Source organism: Podarcis vaucheri (assembly GCF_965113315.1).
Source record: "Podarcis vaucheri genome assembly, chromosome: 15".
NCBI lineage: Eukaryota > Metazoa > Chordata > Lepidosauria > Squamata > Lacertidae > Podarcis > Podarcis vaucheri.
Window position 1 is genome coordinate 13,860,245 of NC_138753.1, and position 23,468 is coordinate 13,883,712.

The 23,468-nt window shown below is 45.5% G+C and overlaps 1 protein-coding gene across 1 annotated transcript; it reads right to left on the bottom strand.

Moving 5' to 3' along the window:
• Positions 1-12,615: 12,615 nt before the first annotated feature.
• On the bottom strand, positions 12,616-23,430 carry LOC309520114 (uroplakin-3b-like protein 1; the record flags this gene model as incomplete). Its single annotated transcript, XM_082201571.1, has 6 exons — positions 12,616-14,623; positions 15,394-15,523; positions 16,773-16,849; positions 19,258-19,483; positions 20,306-20,455; positions 23,253-23,430. The coding sequence occupies 6 exons, from the start codon at positions 23,428-23,430 to the stop codon at positions 14,518-14,520; spliced, it is 867 nt and encodes a 288-aa protein (XP_082057697.1). The 3' UTR covers positions 12,616-14,517.
• Between the last annotated feature and the right edge of the window lie 38 nt (positions 23,431-23,468).

Sequence of the window (23,468 nt, forward strand, 5' to 3'; positions counted from 1 at the left end):
AAGCCTTGGGGAAGTCTCGTCCAGGTGAGTTGCCCCTTGGTACCAGTTACTGGGTCCTCCCACTGGAAGGCGAAAAGGGGTTGGCTTTGAGGGGCCAGGCGGCAACCGAAAAAGGCGTCTTTGAGGTCCAGTACCGTGAAGAAGGTGGCTTCAGGTGGGATGAGGCTCAGTAAGGTGTATGGATTTGGCACATTGGGGTGCAGGGTCTCTGTGGCTTGGTTGACAACCCTTAAGTCCTGTGCTGGCCGGTAGTCATTTGTGTGGGGCTTTTTGACTGGCAGTAAAGGGGTGTTCCATTCAGATTGGCAAGGCTTGAGTAGCCCATACTGGAGCAAACAGTCTAAATGTTTCTTTATTCCTTCCACTGCCTGGCGTGGCAAGGGATACTGTCGTACAGATACTGGCGTTGCAAAAGGCTTTAATTTGACTATGATAGGTGGTATATTGATGGCTAATCCCGGAGGATTGTCTTCAGCCCAGACGCCAGGTGGCGCTCTGAGGTTTTTCGGGATATGGTCATTCGAGGAGACTGGCTGGGGCTCGGCGGCCAGTGCTGCTAGGAATCCCCACGAATGTTCTCTGGGCACCGTAACTGACATTATGCCACTCGCCTGTGGGGGCAATTTCAACTCAGGTCCCTTGGGGGTGAAGGTAATTTGAGCCTGTAGTTTGGAGAGGACGTCTCTTCCTAGCAAGGGCACGGGACATTCAGGTATGTACAAGAATTGATGGGTCAGGTGACGCCCCCCGATCTGACAGTCCAAGGGTTGTAGGAAAGGTTTTCTTGAATAATTGCCAGTGGCCCCCACTATGTTCACTGCTCTCTGGCTTTCACGTTGAAGGGGGGTAGTTAGGACTGAGTACTGGGCACCGGTATCGATCATAAAATTGATAAGTCGGTTCCCTAATTTGATTTTGACCATGGGTTCCGATTGGGAACCTGAGAAGGCTGGCTGAATGCCTACAAGGGAGGAACCCGGTCCATCCTAGTCTTGATAGTCGCCCATGGCTGCCAGACCCACAAGGTCTGTCCGGTCTGGTCCTCTGGCGTATCTTCCTTCCACTATCCTGCCCCAGCGCTCCCGTCCTCGGCCTCCTCCCATCCTTCCTGGTTGGTTCTGGGGACACTCGGCTTTCCAGTGGCCTTCTTGTTTGCATATCGCACACTGGTTTCTTCCTAAGGCTTGATTTCTTCCTCCCCCTCGGCTGCGGGGCTCTGACTGACTGCGGCGGACCTCCCGGTTCCCTGGGCGGTGCGCGATTGCCGCGGCTATCACTGCTGCCTTTTCCTTCATCCACTGCTTTTTCTCCCTCTTCTCAACATCCCCTCTTTGCTCAAAGACCTTCTGGGCGATGGCCATGAGTTGGGACCGAGTCATACCTTGGAACCCGGGTTGTTTTTGAATTTTTACTCTGATGTCTTTTGCACACTGTCCTATAAAGGAGGCATTGACCATTAACTCATGTGCGGGGATCTCGGGGGAGTCCAAGTTCTGTAAGCGTCCATCAGGCATTCCAAGAAATCGCCCGGACTTTCATCTGGCCTCTGCAGGACCCCTGAAACCTTGGACAGGTCAGTTGGTTTTTTAGCTGCTCTACGCACTCCATGTAAGAGAATTTCTCGGTAGGTGGTTAGGGTGGTGCGGTTGTCCGCATTATTTGGGTCCCAATGCGGGTCCGCTAAGGGATACCGATTAGGCCATTCCTGTTCAGCCACATGCTGATCCCTCAAATATTCCAAAGCTTGGGTATTGATTCTCCTCCTTTCCTCAGAGGTGAAAAGGGTGGTCAGTAATTGCTGGCAATCTGGCCAGGTGGGTTCATGGGCTGCAAATATAGAGGACAGTAGGTCCAACATTGCCTGGGGTTTTTCAGCGAATGGTGGGGTGTGGGTCTTCCAGTTAAACAAATCAGTGGTGGTAAAAGGAACATATTGGAGGGTAAACGTTCTGGGCGGAGGCGGAGGTGCCGGCGGGGCATTGGCGTCGCCTGCTCCTGCCGCAGGCGCCGGGGGTGCCGGAGGCGGGTTATCCCAAACCACGCGGAGGGGGGTCATGACTGCTGCTTTTGCCTCTGCAGCGGCCTTACATTGTTTCACATATAAGCCCAATGCTTTGTCTCGGCCATGGCGATAAGCCTTTACAGCGTCTCGATACATGGTGGTGTTGGTCCTCTTTTTGGCCACCTCTTCCCTCAGGGTTTTAAGGTGGGGATATAGTTCATCTAAGATCTCCTCACTGGGCATTGTCTTGTCTTCTCCTGGGGTGACAGGTAATCCTCCTTCTGCCCCTATTGGGGTATACTGGGGCGGCGGCAATAGTGGAGCGTTGGGGACCTGTGGGACTTGTCCCTGTTCTCCTAAGGGGGCCACTACAGTTGGTGGAACATACGGCGGTGGGGCTAGGACTTCTGCCTCAGGTCCCTGGTAAATGGGTTTCTTGGGGCACTTTCCTGCCTTTGCGCCCCTAATTTCAGCCCTAAGGGCCATGACTTTGCAATGTTCAGTCCTGCATTTCTTCAACCAGGGGGGGTTGTCATCTATCACACTCAGCCAACTGTCTATATAGGGGATTTGGTCAGGATGTCCCCCCTGGTCCTTGATTATATTTGCCCATAAACTGGTGACCAGGGGCCGGTCAAAGCTGCCGATTGACGGCCATTGCGTTCCTTGGGTTGGCCAATCTAGTTCACACAGAGTTCTTAGGCATTCTGGCGTCATTGTGACACCATAGTCTCCACTGAATCCTTTTTTAAAGTTGTTCAACATGCATTGAAGGGGAGTGACATTCCCGGTCGACGCACCCCCACCCATATTCAATATGGCCCTTTACAACGTCACCACACCAAAAATTCACAGACTCACAGACTCAATTCAGACTTTGTCCAGACGGTGTCACTCTTTCCAAACATACAACTTTCGCTGCAGATTGTGACTTGCCGCGGTCGCCCGGGCGAAGAACTGCACAACCCTACTCACGCCTGACCAAGGGATACCTAAATCCCGGCCACTCATTCATCCATCCAGTCACCCTGTAACATACATGCACAAGGAGTGCCTCTTTCGCCAGACGTTGTACAACAAACTAACCACCCAGCAATTCCGACCCCCTTTCTCTCTTCTTAATACCTAAGTGTGACTGGATACCAAGGGGACACTCCTTCCCCTTTGTCCAGGCACACTGGGGATGTGATCAAAATCCCCCTTCTCCTTAATCATTAAGTAAGGAGGTTATCCTAACGGGACCCGTTGTCATTTACTCACCCACGGCCGGCTGATTGTGTGACCTAGGAACCTCGATTCTTTAATCTGTTGCTCTCCTCCAGGATGCAGACAGCAGAGGGTCAAGTCGCCTTCTGTCCTCCTCCGAAGAAAAGGTTCGGTGGGCGCCTTGGAGGCAGGAGGTCCGTTGGCCCCCGCCGTCCTTGCCCAGAGGGCAAGGGAGCTGCCTCCTGGTCAGGACTTAAGGTCCTTATAATCCGAGTCACGGCACCAAATGAAAGGGACTTCGGTATGCAGACCAGGAATGTAAAAATCAGGCAGCAAAGTTTCTTAAAGAAGAAGATTTTTATTTGGTTTTGTCAGACAAAAGCAAAGGGTGCATTTCAGAAAATGAGAAAATGCACACCCCTCCTTAGGGGTAGCCTACTTATATACCTTCTTGCTAAGCATAGTTCAGCCCCTCACCACTCCCCATCTATTGCATATTCATCATAGCTCTACCAATCACATTGGTGGCTGCCGTGTTTGGTTCCAAGCTTGCCCTAATCACTAGATGGCGCCAGAAGCTTATAAACTAATTAACCTATTTACTAGTTCCTGGAGCTGCCCCTGAGCAGGTGTTTACTGGAACTGCGTCCTGTGGTTTTGACAGTTTCTCTCTCAGAGTTATATCTGGATTCTAAGCGGTTAGCTACGTCCTGTTTGTCAGGGGTCGTTTCTCAGAAATAGCAAAACTGGCTTAACCACAAGCTTCCTGCACCTGCAGAATCTTAACTGTGACCTACTTGCTGTTTGTAAAGCAAGAGAGAGAAGAATAGTTTTGGCTGCTTGCGTTTATGAAATGGCTTTTAGAGGTTAAACATGGCTCTGGCCTGGCTCTCAACTGGTCATCCTGACCTTCACTCCTTCAATATAACTCACATAAAATGAAATCAGCTTAAAACCATGGCCATAAGACAATTTAAAAAAATTAAAATCCACAACAATAATAACAATAATAATAATAAATTTTATTTATATCCCGCCCTCCCCAGCTGAAGGCGGGCTCAGAGCGGCTAACATCAAATGTATAATACATTAACATAAAATCAGACAATTAATTAAAATACATCCTCAAATCATCTCAGGATCAAAATAAAATCCAAACAAATGGCAACCCGCAGATTAGGGTTGGGGACCTTAAATGCTCCCCAGGCCCAACTGTTTGTGCTGAACTTATATGGGCCTGTGAGAAAAATTGGGAGGCCACTTTCATGCAAGTTTTTATGAAAGGGGAGAGGGAGTCAGACTGAACCCTGACCAAAGGCCTGGCAAAACAGCTCCGTCTTGCAGGCCCTGCAGAAAGATGCCCAAGTCCCACAGGGCCCTAGTCTCTTGTGACAGAGCGTTCCACCAGATTGGAGCCACAGCCGAAAAAGCCCTGGCTCTAGTTGAGGCCAGCCTAACCTCTCTGTGGCCTGGGACCTTCAAGATGTTTTTATTTGAATACCGTAGGTTCCTCTGTGGGACATACTAGGAGAGGCGGTCCCGTAGGTGTTGTGACGTGGGGTTTGTTCTCAATACCAGTAGCTGTAGCTGGAAGCCACAGTATGGAGGGAATGCTCTTGGGTTTGGTTTCTGCTTGTGGGTTTCCCATGAGGGCACCTGGTTGGCCACTACAAGAACAGGATGCTGGACTAGATGGGACATGGTTCACATCAGCCAAGGCTGGTCAACCAGTGGAGCTTCAGATATTTCCTGGACTACAACTCCCATCATCCCTGGCCATTGGGCATCCTGGCTGGGGGATGGGAACTGATGCCCGGCACATCTGGAGGGGGATCATAGATGTCGCCCATGTTGGTTGACAAGGTAAATAATAAATAAATAAAAAATCCTGGGCCAACGAAAGAAGAGTGGCAGATGAAGATGGCGGACTTTGCAGAACTGGTGAAGCTGACAGGAAAAATCCGAAACCAGCATGATCAAGTATTCCAAAAGGACTGGAGTAAATTTATATGATACAGTGGTACCTCGGATTACATACGCTTCAGGTTACATACGCTTCAGGTTACAGACTCCGCTAACCCGGAAATAGTACCTCGGGTTAAGAACTTTGCTTCAGGATGAGAACAGAAATCGTGCTCCAGCGGCGCAGCAGCAGCAGGAGGCCCCATTAGCTAAAGTGGTGCTTCAGGTTAAGAACTGTTTCAGGTTAAGAATGGACCTTCGGAACGAATTAAGTCCTTAACCCGAGGTACCACTGTATCTGAAAGATTGTTGGAAGCAATTAATACCACTAGCAGAGTTGTCTGAAGACTTGTAATGAGAAATGTTCTATCTTTCTATAGTTATTTAAATTTTGAGCCATTTTGTAATGAGTGTATTTAGAACTGGAAAACGTACAAAATGCAATGATACAAAGCTTAATTTTGAAAGCCGTGAGGCGGGAGGGAAGGAAGTTGATAGAGATAGGCTCTAAAGACCCAAGGCAGTAAAGTGGATAGTGATGATGTGAATTTATAATATCAAATGGAAAATAAATAAAAAGTATATAATTATTTTTATTTCATAAAATTTATACACCGCTTGAGGGGGAAACAAACCTCAAAGGAGTTTATAATCCCAGATAGGGATTGGTCTCCTGTCTGGAAACCTGGAGTGCAAGGAGGACCAATGTTCTGACTCAGTAAAAGGCATTTTGCTTTGCAAGTTTTTATGATTCCAGTCGGCGATCTGGGAACTGCCGCTATCTTAGCCCCTGTGTGTGGACCAGTAGGGAAGGGGGTTCAGTGATGCCACAGCGGGCAATCTCACCAAACCAGTGGTATAGATGTAGGTTAAAACATATGCCTGAGGCGCCTGTCTTTTCCCCGGCCATCAATCACTCTTGTCCATAAGAAGTGAGAGAGGATGTGCAATTGGTGATAAGGAGGTCTCCAAGCAACAGGGGGAGCAGATGAAAGAGGCTGCGCTCAGCAGAACCGTGTAAATCAGCCTCTCTCTTTTTCACTTTTGCCAGTCACCCTTCCAGCCGGTTGCTCCACCAGGCCATCTCGTCTGGCTCTCTCCTTGAGGGCTGGAGTCTTCCGAACGCCTCCGCCCTGCTGCTAGCAGCAGAGCCAGCCAAAGCAGGTGTCCTGGTTTGTTGCACCCCACAAGGAAGGTCCAGGAAATCTAAGTTAGGAGGGTGGCAGCATCGATCCTTTTTGAAAAGCTACAGGATCTGAAGAACAGAAGCGCCGGACCTTTGGATCTCGTTGGCTGGAGTTTAGGGTGAGTTAAGGTTAGCAAACAGCTTTGCAGGCAGCATTTTCTTCTGGATTAAAAACCCAAGGCAGAGCGGGATTTGAAAAGTAAAGAATTTATTTCTCATCTCTTAACAGCAGCCCGGGGCTGTGTTGCCAAATCCTGGAAGACCTTTAATCCTAAATCATTTGGGTCGCTGGTGTTCAAGGGTTTGGCAAATTCCCCTTCTTGAAGAGATCTGCCGTAAACCAAAAGTATCTAAAGGGTATATATAGAACCTTTATTCTCAATAATAACAGAACTAACGGGTGGAGAATACTTTTTATTTTTTTATAAAACTTTATTATTTGTAAAGGGAATCTTTGAACAAGTTATTACTTTATTTTCCATTTGGAGCTGTGCTGGATCCTTGCACTTTTGTCCTTACAGGCTGTGACACTTTGTGGTTTAAATTTCTGGTTCTCTCTCTCTCTCTCTCTCTCTCTCTCTCTCTCTCTCTGTGTGTGTGTGTGTGTGTGTGTTTCTCTCTTTGTTATGTTTGCACTTCATTTTTGTTAATCACTAAAAAACCCGGAGGCATCAAGTTGGAGCTGCAAGCTCTTTCTATGGCAAATTCATTTTGCTGGTGCAAATTTCAATATCTCTGTGTAGGTTGTGTTGTGCATGGACAGAGGGTCTCTCCAGATGCTAAAACCGCAAGATTCATCTTCAATATTAGCACAGGTTCCTGGGCAGTAGCGGATCTTCCAAGCCAGCCTTCCCACGAACCTGAGGCACCTCCAGATGTTGCTGGACTACAACTCCCATCATCCCTAACCATTGTCCACACTAGCTGGGGCTGCTAGGATTTGTAGTCCAATAAAGTCTAGAGCAATGGTTCCCAAACTCCAACCCCCAGGACCACTTGGAAATTGCTGGGGGTCTTGGAAGACACCTTAATGGTGGTCTTATTTTCTCCCAGCATGTGATTATTGACAAGATTGATTGATTGATTGATTGATTGATAAATAAATAAATAAAAAGTTAGTTGCTTTATCTTGCTCAGGGCAACCCAAAGTGACTTCAAACAAAACAAACAAGCAGACAATAAACCCTACATAGATGCATTAAAACCAAGTGGAAAGAGATATGGGGGGAAATGTGAAGGGGGGTGGTGGTAAATAACAAAAGAATCATCTGGGTTCAAAATGTGAGGCTAAACTCCAGCAAGATAGAGCCCTAAATAGCAGAGTTTAAAGCAGGGTTTCCCAAACTTGGGTCTCTAGCTGATTTTGGACTACAACTCCCATCATCCCTAGCTAGCAGGACCAGCGGCCAGGGATTATGGGAACTGTAGTCCAAAAGCAGCTGGAGAGCCAAGTTTGGGAAACCCTGGTTTAAACTCACAAAAGTCAAGCAGCAGTGTAGCTTTAGGAATACAAGTTGTTTGACCCTTTTATCCCATTTAGTTGCATAGAGCGCTTGACTTCTTCTAACCCTCTTGCAACAAACAGACTACACAATGATTGTTGTTGTTGTTGTTTAGTTGTTTAGTCGTGTCCGACTCTTCGTGACCCCATGGACCAGAGCACGCCAGGCACTCCTGTCTTTCACTGCCTCCTGCAGTAAACTCATGCTGGTAGCTTCAAGAACACTGTCCAACCATTTCGTCCTCTGTTGTCCCCTTCTCCTTGTGCCCTCCATCTTTCCCAACATCAGGGTCATTTCCAGGGAGTCTTCTCTTCTCATGAGGTGGCCAAAGTACTGGAGCCTCAGCTTCACAATCTGTCCTCTCAGTGAGCACTCAGGGCTGATTTCCTTAAGAATGGAGAGGTTTGATCTTCTTGCAGTCCATGGGACTCTCAAGAGTCTCCTCCAGCACCATAATTCAAAAGCATAAATTCTTTGGCGATCAGCCTTCTTTATGGTCCAGCTCTCACTTCCATACATCACTACTAGGAAAAACATAACTTTTACTATACGGACCTTTGTTGGCAAAGCATCTCTGCTTTCTAAGATGCTGTCTAGGTTTGTCATTGCTTTTCTCCCAAGAAGCAGCCATCTTTTAAATTTGTGGCTGCTATCACCATCTGCAGTGATCATGGAGCCCAAGAAAGTAAAATCTCTCACCGCCTCCATTTCTTCCCCTTCTGTTTGCCAGGAGGTGTTGGGACCAGTGGCCATGATCTTTGTTTTTTTGATGTTGAGCGAAAATTAATAAGTTTGAAATGCTTTACACGCAGCTCATGAGGTTTCATATGGGATGCCTGCCACACGTCCCCCCAAAAATATTCAAAACAAAACAACAGAAGCCAATAAGCATTCAAATTTTGGGGTGCCCAGAGTTAAAATCTGAATTCTAAATTCCTTTCAAAATTTGAATGCCAAAATTGGAAGCACATATTTCTGAATATTCTTTTTAGTGCCGCTTTGAAGGCTTTGACTCGTTTGCCTAACTGTTCTGAGGGATTTTTTTCCTTACAATCAAGCAGTATTTAAATTTTATGAAATAAAATAAATAAATCTGCAGAATATTAGTGAATTTGTTGATAGGATGCGATTGGCCCACTTTAGTTCTCATTGTTTATATTTATTTTATATTCTGATCTTCTTCCAATGTGTTTTTATGGAACATGCATGCAAACCCCACCCTCCCCTTGCCCTGGGATTCATTGTGACAAAGGGGATGCTATAAATATGCTGAATAACTAAAACTTTTCATCCTTTATTATTTTATTCACATAATATACATTCTTTAAAACAAACAACTCCAAAATAGACAACTCCAAAATGAAATCATATGTAACAAAACCATAAGTCTCATGTTTTCATTTTCACTGATCTCCTCTCCGATACCTTTACTTGATCTTTCTTGCTGCTTTCTGCTTTCCGTATAGAATCTTTATGAAAATTTGAATCTCTTAAATCCTATACCAATCTTTAACAGTTTCAGTTAATCCCTTTACCTCCCTCCCCCACAGCCCAGAACTTCCCTCCACCTGGGTGCGATCTTATTTACCTACTATTATTTTTGTTTTTGTTGCGTGTGATAGGAATTTTGAGGTTTTAGATATATGGTAATGTTCATAAGTGTACCAACCAAGCAAGTACATAGATCAGCACAGGAAGACCGACCTGGAACTATTTTGATTCCTAAACTGAGCAAATGTTTTCTCTGAAAGGTCAAAGTGGGAAACCTCCCCATTGTCTCTTTCCTCACAAATCCCGTCTTAAGGGCACATTTACGATATGAATAGGGTGTGAGCCCGTGACCTGGCCCAGGAACTAAGTATTTATCATTACAAAATACTGGCCAGGATACCCAGGCAATCCAATCAAGTAACCTGCCGGACAGGAAAAAAACAACATTCAAAATTCTGTTTTAAGATTGCCTTTTCTGTGATGTAGATATGATGTATCTGAGGGGTGGTCTTAGGTTACACCCCTTCTGTGATTGTTATGGCTAAAATCTGGGTGCGGGGTTACTCTGCCACCCAGCTCATCGGACTAAGTCCGTGGGTCCCTGCGGAAGAAAAATGAGCTCAGCCGGACGCAGGAGCAAACTGCAGAAGATCCAAGTTTATTGCGCAACAGGTTCAAGGCGAGATTGAACCCCGAGAAAGGGGTGACATGAACTTTTGAAATTTCCCTCCATATCCCAGAATACAGTGCATGAAACGTCACGAATACATTATGGGAAGGTTGGGTTTCACAAGTTACATCATGAATATACTTTACACGTCATGAATACATTATGAAAAGGTGGGATTACATTAATTAGCATTTTCGGATGAGGGAGGGGGGATATGCGGAGCGGGAAATATACATAGATACACATTTATTGAGTACCGGTGGTGGCAAGACAATGGGTCAGAGATATGCATCGTCTGCCACCTAATATTGCCTAGAGGGAAGGTTTGGCGAATTAAGAAGTTCCTGCGTACGTGACCTGCCGCTTCGGGGATTATGGAAGTAGGGATAGCATCATGGAGTCCACGGGGAACTGAGTTGAATGACACTGAGAGCGAAGAAATCGGAGTTACGGTTGATTTTATATCAATTTCTAAAGATTTCAATGATTTCAAACCCATTCTGTACTATAGGGCAAAAGCAGAAACAGAATGGATACATTGTAACAGGAGGTCCCTGGTTTCGGATCCATTGTTCTCGCCGTGGGGGGCCGTCAGCAGCTTGTCAGGGGTGAAATGAGGCGTGCAGGAGCTCCCTGAGCTAGCTTCTGCAGGACGAATGCATGGCTGTGATTGGCTAAAGCGGGGCCATAGGAATAAGCGGGGCCTCGGATGTTCCTAGAAGGAAGGGGGAAAGGAGCCCCCCCTTCCGTTCCATATCAGTGATGTATGCATAATGTTTCTGGGGGTGGTCTTGATCTAGAGGATGGGAATTTCAAAAGTCTTTATAAGCCCTTGCACAGCAATTTTGGGGGGTCCTCTTCCTCTCCTGCGTGTGAGGGGAGCACCCTGTTGCAACAGATCAATAAAGATCAAGCTTACTAGCTGCTTTGCTTCTCAGTATTCTCTGGTTGGCCTCTGTTATCTTCTCCTACCAATAGGGAACTTATGTAAGGACTCTATATGGGCTCTTGGATATCCCATAAGGGAAAAGGGCAATTTTTGTTTACAATATGCGTTATTCACTTTATTTGTTATTCCATCCTTATGATCCTATCTCCTTGCGCCTTTTAAACTTTTGCGTATTAATTTTTAAATTTTTTAAAGCGACATGGCCCTTTGTTTAGGGACATGAAGGAGGTGAACGACAGAAGACTCACAAATGCTTACTGACTTTCCTCAGCGTGAGGGTCAAGGCAACAGAAGAAAAGGGATGAAGGCCACCCCCAGCTCTGCTGAGAAGCCAGGCTTCTCCTGCCTTGAACTGCCACCTGAGGAGGGGTTGAGAAGGAAAGCAAAACCCCTCCATCAGCACAGTTGAGAAATGGGCAACTTTCGGCATCTCCTCTCCTTGAATTGTTCCACCCGTTGCTCATTAAAAGAGCCTGTAAATCAAATTAACAAGGAATATTCGGTGTTATGCTGGAGGGGATGACAGGAAACCAGGACTCACGTTCACATGTGGTGGGGGTGTAAATATGTACAATATTTTTTGGCAAAGGGTGTTTAAGGGGATATCAGAAAGCACTGGGTTAAAGCTGACAGAAAGTCCAGAGGTAGCATTATTATCAATTTACGACGGGGTGAAAGGTTCGCAGACTATGAAGGACTTGCTCACAAATTTATTGACAGCTGCACAAATTGTTATAGCCAGGAAGTGGAAGGGGCAAGCAGAATATAAAATGGAAGAATGGTATAAAGAGGTGTGGGATATACAGTAGCTATTAACATGTGCCATTATGGTAAGACAGGGAATATACAGGAGAAATTGTTTTGAGGAAATATGGAGGGTGTTTGTACTGTTAAAATGGAATTGCAAGAGGTGTTGAAATTTTGGGAGGTTGGATAGTTACAATGGAATGGTCCCGGTGGTGGGTGCACATGTTTACTCTTATTTATCTATGATTATAAATAAAAAAGGGGGAAAGAACCTGTAACTAGACATTTGCATATTTCCTCCTCCCCATCCATTTTCCTTTTGTGTCATGCCTTCTGAGATTGTAAATAAATAAAAATGTAAAAAAACAACCCAAATCCCTTTCTTTCTCCCTTTTCACAGGAAGAACACAACAGCAAATTTAATGGAAAGGAAATCAAGATAAGGCATTCCACCACCCCAGCCTGTCCTCTCTAGACCTGCTTTCAACCACCAGGACTCTTGGAGACTCCATGTTCCATGGTGATTTAGGAGAGTGCATTGCCTCAGCCATGTTTGGGCCGGAGAAAAGCCGGGGGGTAGTGGCCGTGGTCCTCCAGGAAGTCCAAAGGGTCTTGGCTTATTTCTTGATTGTGTACACCCTCCTTTTAGGAGGCTTCATTTGTGCTGGGCTGATACTGCAGTTCCTCACTTTAGAGTAGGGAAGGTTGAGGATTTCGTATGAGCCACGTTGGAATGGGGACCAAGCCAATTTTGCAGATCACAGCTATTGGCCAGTTATTGCATCTCTCCAAATTTTGCTGAGACTCAGAAATGTACAAATATCCAAGGTGCTCGAGATATATGTGCAAAATATGCTGCCCACCCTATGTAAAATTTGCATTTTAAAATATACTTTAATGAAAAAACACCTGTGCTTTTCTTTTCTTTTAAAAAGCCATTTGATACAGAAATAGGATGGAACAGATCAAAGAACAGAAAATGTGCAGAATGAATTGGTAATAGTTCTACTGTGCATACGAATGAATGCTCACACTGTTGTCTTTTAAGAAGAAATCATGGTTTGCGTTCAGTTAAACGATACTTAATGGGCTGGTTACGGGAGAAGCAACTAACCTTCCTTGACCTGAGAGCCACATGCAGTCTTGGCCAACCGCCTTGGGGGGCCGCATGCCAGTGGTGGGTGTGGCCCAAAGTGGGTGTGGCTATATCTTCCCCCTTCCTAAATTGTCTCCACCTACGCCAGTACTGAGTCCACTTTTTCTCCTTTTTGCTGCTGCCAAATTGGGGAATCGGGAAAAAAATTAAATGTTTTGGGGCGGGTCAGGAAATTAGGCTCTGTAGTTGGGGATTTGCCACCCATTAGGTTGAAATACACACACACACACACACACACACACACACCGGTTGCCTTTCTGCTTCCGTACATAGGATGATCTTAGCATGTTCTGCAAAATCGACAACACAATGATTGTAGAGGCGGAGGGAGAATTGTAAGTGTGACGCCAAAAAAAGACCCCTCTGTTTCGGATTCACCTGCCTGGCCCAAGTGGTAGAGGAATCCCCAAAAGGATGGGTTGATTATTTTGACTCTTGGGCTTGTTTGATTGTGGGGAAGGTGGCCATTTGATGGTGTGGTGTTTTCCAAGTGTAGGATTATAATGTGTCGTCCAGGAGCGCCTAATCTGTGGTCCTTCAGATGCTCTTGGACTCTGTGAAGGCCTGGGTAGCTTAGATGGTAAGAGCGTGGTGCTGATAACGCCAAGGTTGCAGGTTCAATCCCCGTACGGGACAGCTGCATATTCCTGCATTGCAGGGGGTTGCACTAAATGATCTGCAGGGTCCCTTCCAACTCTACGATTCTAAGGATAATGAGGGCCCTCATTCTCACTGCACCTTCCTGTTTTGCCTCAGGCGGTGAAACGGGCCAGGCCGCCCCTGGATGGAAGTTGTAGTCCAACCATACCTGGAAGTGCACACCCTTGGTTGCGTTGATTTCTCCATTCCACAGCTTTGAATGGTGCCTGCCCCCGATTAACTAGGCAACAGCAGGTTAAAACAATATAGATTATATTTTAATAACAGTACCGCCAGACTTCCCAGCCGACAGGCACCATCTTCTAAGAGGCACTCAAAAGCCTCTTTTAAGAAGATGCCTGTTGCTCCCACAGATGCCTGAAAACAAGGTGTGCATCCCTTTTCTCCTGTGAGATATTCCTTTCAGGTTCAAACAAACCCCATCCCATTCATCAAACAAAGGCGTCTTTAATTGAGGGGCACCCTGGCCCTGAAGCTTCTCTCCTGTATCTTTGGTGAATTACTCTGCCTGCAACCACCACATCTATGATGCTTAATTGGAAAAACAACAACCCCGAAAGCTCTGTCCCTGCCCCCGCCCCCCATCTTTTAAAATGAGGCTGCCCCCAGATGGTGGAAACTTATTCGTTCATTGGGAACAGCGTAAATCTGCTGCTGTTTACATATGGAATTATTTCAATGTGTTAAGACAAAACCACTGTAGCACCGGGTTCTCCTTTGAGCAGAAGGTGCCGCCAAAATCCATCTTCAGGGAAGAAAACATCCCAAAGTGTGTAATTCACAGATGATCGCTCAGTTTTTCCTCTTCCCTCCGCTCCGCCAACTCCTCTGAGCTCCTCCAAGAGGGACTCAGGAATGGGATCTACGTCCAGAGGCCAAATGTCTCAGCGGAGCTCCTTGAGAGAGTCTAAGGGATTGAGGCAGCCACAGCGGTAGGGGAAAGGGAAGATGGATACCGTCAACAGATCGTCCCAAAACAGAGGGCCTCACAAGTTTCGGCCAGGCTGGTCATATATATGGTGGGTTGTGTAGCGGGTGATTGTTGCTGTATCCCTCACGGTGACAATATCGGCGCTGCCGCAGACGTCCGAACTGTGGGAAAGGAATGGCAGAAGGAAGAATGAGGTCAATATGGGCTGTGAGGATCGCGTAAGGTCAGCTCGGGCCTCAACCTCACTGATGTGGGAGAAGCAGTGGTGGTGTAGTGGTTAGAGGGCTGGAGGAGGACCTGAGAGAGACCAGGGTTCAAATCCTCCCACCTGGCCATGAAGCTTTAACTGGGGGATCTTGGGGACCAGTCTCTCAGCCTAACCTGCCTCAGAGGGTCGTTGTGGGGATGAAATGAGGATAACAGTATACACCACCTTGAGCTCTTTGGAGGAAAAGGTTGGGTGTAGACTCAGTTAAATGAAAAAGAAACACTTCACAATTAAACTGGGGAAAATCCTGTATTACTTAAAGGCAGGGTCTGGCCTGCCCATGAGGTGAGGCAGTCACCTCAGATGGCAAATCCAGCCACCTCTGCTCATTGCTACCCACCCTTGTGGATGTCTCCCCACCACATTGCCTCCTCCTCCTCTGCTAGACAAAAATGCATCAAATATAGGATTAAACATTTGCCCAGACATTCTGCTAAGTCCTACTCAGCGGCGACCCATTGAAATGAATGTGCTAGCCATCTCCATTCGTTTCTGTTTTGGGCATGACTAATGTCGGAGCCAACATCTATGCTCCAGAAGGCTCAAGTAAGCAAGCCAAGCTGCAGAAGGCAAGCAAAGGCCCTTAACTCCAGGGTGACACAGCCATCGGGTTTCAGGCAAGGCCATAGTCAATTCCCTCTGCAATTCTAAATAGAAACATACTATTTATAGACCAAGGCAGCAATGAGGGCAGCCAGCAGGATGGCAGAGAGGATGGAGAGGATAGTGGCGATGGCAATCATTCCTGCGCTCCGCCGCTCAGGGGATGTGTCGATCGTCTCGGGATCCTTCCCTGATAAGGACAAGAGAATACATTTAAAGCTGTAATTGTCAGACGGGCCATTCTATTGAAAAGTGACTAGAAGGAATGGCATACACAGTGTCATATACGTATATGCACCAGAGGTCTAGAAAGGTTGGTGAGCCCGATTCCTGAGCATCGCAACTGGGGGTGGGGGAATAGTTATTTATAATAATAAAAAATGCTTGCCACTATATCACAAAAGTATAACAAAGTGGTTTACAGCAATAATGCCATACAGTGGTACCTCGGGTTAAGTACTTAATTCGTTCCGGAGGTCCGTTCTTAACCTGAAACTGTTCTTAACCTTAAGCACTTCAGCTAATGGGGCCTTCCACTGCCGCTGCGCTGCCGGAGCACGATTTCTGTTCTCATCCTGTAGCAAAATTCTTAACCTGAGGTACTATTTCTGGGTTAGCGGAGTCTGTAACCTGAAGCGTCTGTAACCTGAAGCATATGTAACCTGAAGTGTATGTAACCTGAGGTACCACTGTATAATCATACATCAAAAGCATAAAAAGGTTAAGCACAAGTTAAAAACAAAAAAGTTAAAAATAGACACCAGTACATGGTAATTGCGTGCCTAGGCCTGGCAGAATAGAAAAGTTTTCAGCAGGCGTTTAGAAGTTGCCACTGAAGGTATCTGCTGAATCTCAAGTGGCAGAGAATTCCACAGGACTGGGCCCACAACACTAAAGGCTCAGTTTCTCGTCGTCAAATGAGCCTCACCAACTTCAGGTGTGACTAGCAATGCTCCTGCAGATTATCTTTGTGATCGAGCCTGAGGTACCTTCAGGTACTCTGGACCTAACTTGTTCAGGCCGTTGTAAATTGAGACATGGACCTTCAACCTGGCTCAGTAACAGATGGGCAACCAGTGCAGCTGTTTTAACAAAGGTGTTGCATGCTACTGGCCAGCCACCTCCATCAGCAACCTGGCTGCCACATTCTGCACCAGCTGGAGCGTTTGAACCAGTCCCAAGGGCAGACCCACACAGAGTGCATTGCAGTAGTCCAGCCTTGAGGTTACCAAAGCATGGACTGCAGTGGCCAGGCTATCCCTGCCCAGAGTTGGCAAACCAGGTACTCCTAGTCCTTCGGCCCTCTAGTGATAAACATGTATCCGCACACAGTGATAGGGAGGTGTTTGAAGGCATCTGCTGTGGTCCTCTTGAAACTGAGGGGTCTCCAACATGCTTGGCAGGGTGTGGAATGCACCCAGCAGGTCCTGTTCACTTACCTTGGATCAGCGTGATGGGATCCGACCATCTCGACTCTGCTGTGGGGCCTCCGGAATTAAAGGCCAGAAACTTCACTCTGAGAAGAGAAAGGTAAGAACTTGATGGAGTCGGAATACCCTCTTCCAAGTCACATGAATAAAGGAAAGAAGGAAACTGCCTGGGACTGAAAAAGACCATTGGTCCTTCTGACTCAGGGTTGTTGACACTGGCTGGCAGCATCTCCCTTCAGGGTTTGAGATAAGGGGCACCTGAAAATGATTTACAGATGGTATTAAACTCTGAGTAGACTTGCTAAAATGTGTAAGTCTGAATCAGGTAAGTGTTGGAGATGTAAAGAGGTTGGGGGTACGTTTTATCTTATGTGGTGGACTTGTAAAAGGGTAAAAGAGTATTGGGATATGGTATACAGTGAATTGGGGGGGGGGAGTTTAAAAGTACATTTCCAAAAAACAAAACAAAAACCAGAGTCCTTTTTGTTGGGGATAATTCAGAGGGAAATTCCCAGGTGTCAAAAAAAAAGAGAGGCTATTTATGTATGCTACTACCACAGCCCGCGTTTTGTTAGCCCCAAAATGGAAAACGAGGGAGGTCCCAACCAAAGAAGAATGGCAACTTAAACTGATGGAATACACAGAACTTGAAGACTTAACTTCTAGAATAAGAGAATAAGAAGAATGCACGTTTAAAGAAGACTGGAAAATGTTTACTGAATATATAGTGAAAATTGTGTTCATTTAAAAACACTGGTGGCATTAAGATAAATTCAACAGAGTAAATAAGTTCTGATGGATGTAACAATGGATTACTGAATGGTTTAGTTCATGTAAAATATGCAGGGACGCGGGTGGCGCTGTGGGTTAAACCACAGAGCCTAGGACTTGCCGATCAGAAGGTCAGCGGTTCGAATCCCCGCAATAGGGTGAGCTCCCATTGCTCGGTCCCTGCTCCTGCCAACCTAGCAGCACGTCAAAGTGAAAGGAGAAGATAAATGGTGTTTCCGTGCGCTGCTCTGGTTTGCCAGAAGCGGCTCAGTCATGCTGGCCACATGACCTGGAAGCTGTACGCCGGCTCCCTCGGCCAGTAAAGCGAAATGAGCGCCACAACCCCAGACTTGGTCACGATTGGACCTAATGGTCAGGGGTCCCTTTACCTTTACGGTATGCAAAATGAACCACATAAGAAGAAGGGAAGTAATTGATTTAAGGTTGTTTAAATGAATATTATGAAATGTAATTCAGAAAATTTAATATTTTTTAAAAAAAGAAAGTTAAGGGGACCTTGAGTCCTCCCTGGAGATTGTAAGGAGCTAGGGCCAGGGGTAGGTCAGCAATAAAACACCCAGTGTCAGTGAGATTAGCTTTTTATTCAAGAAACAAAAACAGTGCAGGCCTAGTGATCACAGCAATTCTACCCAGTAGGTTTTGCCCCAATGAGGCAGTTATAAGGACTGAATGTCCCTTACTTCCCACAGCTCTCTAAGACTCCTCTCCTCCCCCAAGCAATCTGAGACTTCCTTGCTGTGCCTGCCTTTGCTCTGACCTCTTCATACCTCTTCTGGTTCTGGGAGACCAGGGGGGAAGTGAGTTGGTCGCAGTAGGAGGGGGAGACCCCCTGGCTTCTTCAGCAGCTTGATTCATCTCTGCCTCTTTGCCCTCCTCCTCTCCAGCCTCCTCTTCTGCCTGTCAACCTAGACTGCTCACTGCCACAGCCTCTTCCTGCTCACTAAACTCTGTTGCCTCTTCAGTTTCTGACACCTCCTCCTCCCAGTCCTCAAGACTCTCCCTAGGTAACCCCCCACTCCCACAGGCTGGAACGCCTCATGTGTTTTTCCCCGGAAAGCACAAATATGATAGATTTGGCTCTAATTTCATTTTTTTTTTTTGTTTCACAGAATTTATACACCGCTGGATTGCAGAAAACAAACAACCCTCAAGGCTGTTTACACAAAAAAAGATAAAGCAATCAAAATTATTAATAAGGAAAATGAAAAGTGATAATGTAGGACTTCTGAAAAGCTGAAATAGCAACAGACCAAAATAGATTCAAAGTGGCACCAACTTTCTAACAGCGTACTGAACCGTCCCATTACATGTCAGCCATCAAATGCCATTGCATGTCAACAATGATTTACTGGGAGAAAAATAGGACCATTAAGTTGTCTTCCAAGACCCTCGGCCATTTTCAAGAGGCCCGGTGTGGTAGTGTTGTTGGTGGGGAGTTTGGCAGCCACTGCTCTAGATGTCGTTGGACTCCAACTCCCATCATCCCCAGCCAGTGTAGCAAATGATCAGGGATGATGGGAGTTGGAGTCCAACCACACCTGGCAAGGCTTCCTGTTGAGGACAGCTGCACTAAATGGAAAACAAACAAGCAAACCCAGATATAGACAGTACTTTAATGCAGTACTGGTTTAATTCAGAAAACAGAGACACTATCAGAACTTTGAGTGGCGGGTGGGGGAATCACCTGACACAGGTAACTCACCTGTAGGGTCCTGGCTCAGGCAGGGGGCCGTTGCAATCTGGCCTGGCGGGATCCGTCTTGCAGCCGACTTCGTTCCCCACTCGCAAGACAGTGAGTTTGCTGCTTTCTTCCGCTGGGCAGGGGTAGTTTGCTGGGGCAGTGCCCAGGGTCATGTAACAGGAATTGTTCTCGAACGACTGATAGGGCAGCTCCTCAGGGGATCTGAGGATGGCGCAGTTTTCTGCCGCTGTAAAGGGCAATAAAGAAAAAAGGGATTATTCGCCAGGCCTTGCTGGGCGACCCCAACAAGAACAATGTGGCAAAAATAGTGCAAGCACACGAAGGCATGAACTCCTTTAAAAGGCAGAAAGAGACAATAGAGGATGATCTGGCAATGTTTGAGATGCAACAAAAAGAAAATCTCTTACGATTCCATGGGGTTCCTGAACAGGAGAGGGAGGACGTAAGAGAAAAAATTGTAAAGGAACTGGTGGAATTTCTGGAAGGAAAGCCAGAAGTAACTATGGATGGCATGGGTGGCAGGCAAGAAACATTTGGGAATGCCTTGGTGGCTGAAGTGAGGCAGAAATTACAGCCCCTGAGACTAAAAGGAGATTGTGAGGTAGGTGAGCTGGATTTTAAATCTGATTTAACTGATAGCTGCCTTCCAGTGAAATTTCAATATGCCAAAGTTAGGAAAAATAATGTGAAATAATTATTGTATATGTGTAACCGCACATTTGCAATCAGCAAAATTTGGATAAAATTAGAAGAAGAAGAAGAAGAAGAAGAAGAAGAAGAAGAAGAAGAAGAGATGAAATATGTGTATAGAAATGCAGAAGAATTTTGTGAATATAAGGAACCAGAAGAGGGAATGGAGGGAAGTCATGAGGTTTAAAGAACTTCAAAGATAAGGTTTTGAAAGGTGTTTGTGAATGGGGATTGGGGGCAGGGATTTGTCTTTTGTAGTTAACTGTGAAAAAACCAATAAAAATTGATTTACAAAAAAAAAAAGAGCTCCATGGAGAAAAAGGCGGGATATAATTGCAACCAATTACACATAACGTACCGCTGCTGCGGGCGACCAGCAGCCATATCTCATCCGTGGCAGTGACAAACTTGTTGAAGACACAACGGGGCTGTTCCAAAGTGAAGGTGGAGGAAGTGATTTTCCCGGCCAGGTCCTTGGAAGTGAGGCGAGGCGTATATCCTACCGACACTAGAGAAAGGCAACGAGAAAAGGAAGCGAGTTGTTCATTTTGCTTATTAAAGGTTTTTTTTTTGGGGGGTAATCCCACTCTTCAGCAGAAAGTTTCCCAGAGCGGCTTGCAGCAGTCGATAATAAGGTGCTTGTTCTCAGCCTTACAATCTGAAGGGTATGGCACAAAAGGAAAAACGGATTGGGAGGGAAGAGGAAAAGAATGCAACTTCGAGCACTGCTTCTGAGGTTCTGATGTCCTTGCGAGTGTTCTTCCCCTTGTCGTTAGGTTCTTCCCGGGAGGCATATTCCCAGATGTCTTTATTTTTCTGGCTGATGGCAGAGATCCTGTACTCCATCTCTGCAGCCCCAGGACAGCTATGCAGGAAAAGTTCGTGCAGATGATAATCCGTTTGGTGGAAGAGGGAGCAGGCTTGTTTTCCTGCTGCTCCAGAGGGCAGGACCAGAACAAATGGATTCGAGTTACAAGGAAGGAGATTCCGACTAAACATTAGTAAGAACTTTCTGGCGGCACGAGCTGTTCGAAGATGGAATGAGCTCCCTTGGAAGGAGATGGATTCTCCATCCTGGGAGATTTTGAACAGAGGTTGGGTGTCCATCTGTCTTTAGCTGTGACTCCTGCATTTTGCAAGGGGTTGGACTAGAAGACCTTTGGAGATCCCTTCTATCTCTACACTTCTATGAATCTGCAATACTGTTATCTATGGAAAGCATGTTTATTCCACTCCTCAATTCTCACCATATTTTCTGAAGGGACTCGTCTACCGTTTGCCCTCCCTGCAAATTCCCTTTCCCTAATGGAGGATAGAATATTTAGCACACCTCACCCAGGACTGTAAAAATGTATGTGGCTTGTTTAAGGACTTGTTCCACTAAAACGGGGTTGAGGGGAGAGAGATGCCCGGTCTACTGGCCTCATTAACTGCCTCCCCCCACCCCTGCCTTGCCTTTCCACCCTTTAAGTTACTAAAACAATGTACTGCATTTTGTGGGAGGCATAAATTAGAGAAATCCAGCGTCTACCTTTCCGAGGCTTATTCTCTAAATGAAAAAGTTAATCCTCCTCTGGAATCTTAGCCACCACTTCCCCAAAGTTTTCACGCCCCCACATCAACAGACATACCACCCTGCCACTTCTATTTTAATCTTTTCTCAAGAGGTCAAAATTCTTTGCCACCTTTTCCAAACCGATGGCATGTCCCTGGGGGTGTGCCAATTGGGTAAGGGGAAATCTGGGGAGGAGGGAGGGTTCTATTTGATTCCCTGCCCCTCTTTCCTTTTCCTTTCTCCTCCTATGATGAGGCTGCATTTAAATGTTTCAATATTTTAATGTATATTTTAATCTTGTTTTTAAGTTGTCTTCATTCAACTTGTTTTTATAATTGCTTGTTAGCCGCCCTGAGTCTAGCCTTGGCTGGGGAGGGCGGGGTATAAATAAAAATTATTATTATTATTATTATTATTATTATTATTATTATCAACAAGAGGTTGTAGCTGTCATTCTATTATTTGTTTCATTTTTCAATTGCTTCCTGCGAAACATCACAAAGAGATTAAACATTAAACCATCATAAAAGGCATCAATAAAAACACTGCCAACCAAAGCATGTACTGTATATAAACTAGTCCAATTTTTGCTGCATTTTTCTTAACTTCAGCTGGGCTACAAAGTCTTTGTTAATTGCTCAGTTTTATCTATTATATAGTTTTAAACTGTTTTATTTAGTTTTTCAAAAGTATTGTCTGAACACTGCTGTTGTATTCTTTTCTTAATTTATATTGACTCCCCGCTCCATTATATTTTATGTAAACTGCTTAGAGATTTAAAATAAACATAAAAATTGGGTGGGGGTATTTCTAACATTAGTCCTACACAAGAGCACACCCACTGAAATTAATAAACCATGGCCCGTTAATTTCAAAAAGTCTACTTTGTGTAGAACTTTTATTTATTTATTTATAATAGAAAAAAATCATTTATATAAAAAAACATGAATGAGAATAAAAATAAAATAAAAATACTCAATTACATTTCCATACATTGGAATACAGATGTGTTTAGTCTTATTGTGCTATTACAATTATCTTTATCAACAACCTAATATATTCTGTATAATTTATATTCCGCAGAACTTAAGGTACAGTCACATTAGTGGCACAGGCTTGTTGGATGCAACCTTTTAACATTAAGAGGTGTCTGCAATTTTACAAATAAAACCAACAAATAAATGTCTTTGTAAATTCAGGAGCTGCAATGTGTGGGTGGGAGAAGGCATTCTCTGTAGCAATCCCTAAACCGAGAAACTCCCTTCCCACAGAAGTGTGTTGAACACCTGCATTATGTCCCTTCCATTGTATCTTAAATGCGCACTTCCAGACCACAGCCTTTGACACCACAGATATACATATATCAGGACTCAAGCTATTCTCTTGACAGCCATTTGTTAAAACTGGTTTTCGCATTGCATTCTTAAATTGTTGTAGCTCGTCCTGAAGCGAATCACAGAATCAATGAATTATAGAGTTGGAAGGGGCTCTGGGGGCCACCAGTCCAGCCCCTGCAATGCAGCAATCTCAGCTAAAGCTTCCATGATAGATGCCCAACCAACCTCTGCTTAAAAATCTCCAAGGAAGGAGAGCCCAGTATTCTCTGTTCCAATGTTGAACAGCTCTTATGGTCAGAAAGTTCTTCTTGATGTTGAATTATTAGTGATCGATCTCTCTCTCTCTGGCAAAAATGCATTTTACAAATAAATCAATGTCGCCATAAATTGAATAAGGCAAGGAACATCCCTACCTATTTCAGCTGTGACGCCGATTCCAATCACCAAGAGTACCCCAGAGAAAAGCATGCTTCCCACGGGTTGTCCTTCCTCCTTCTGGGTCTCGCACACCAAAACGCCACCAGGAGACTTGAGCAGAAAGATGCCTCCTGTCCCTATTTGTGGTCCTGCCCCACTGGGCCTCGCCCACATTTGTCATTCAGTTTTTAGACAGCTGTACTTTAAAAAAA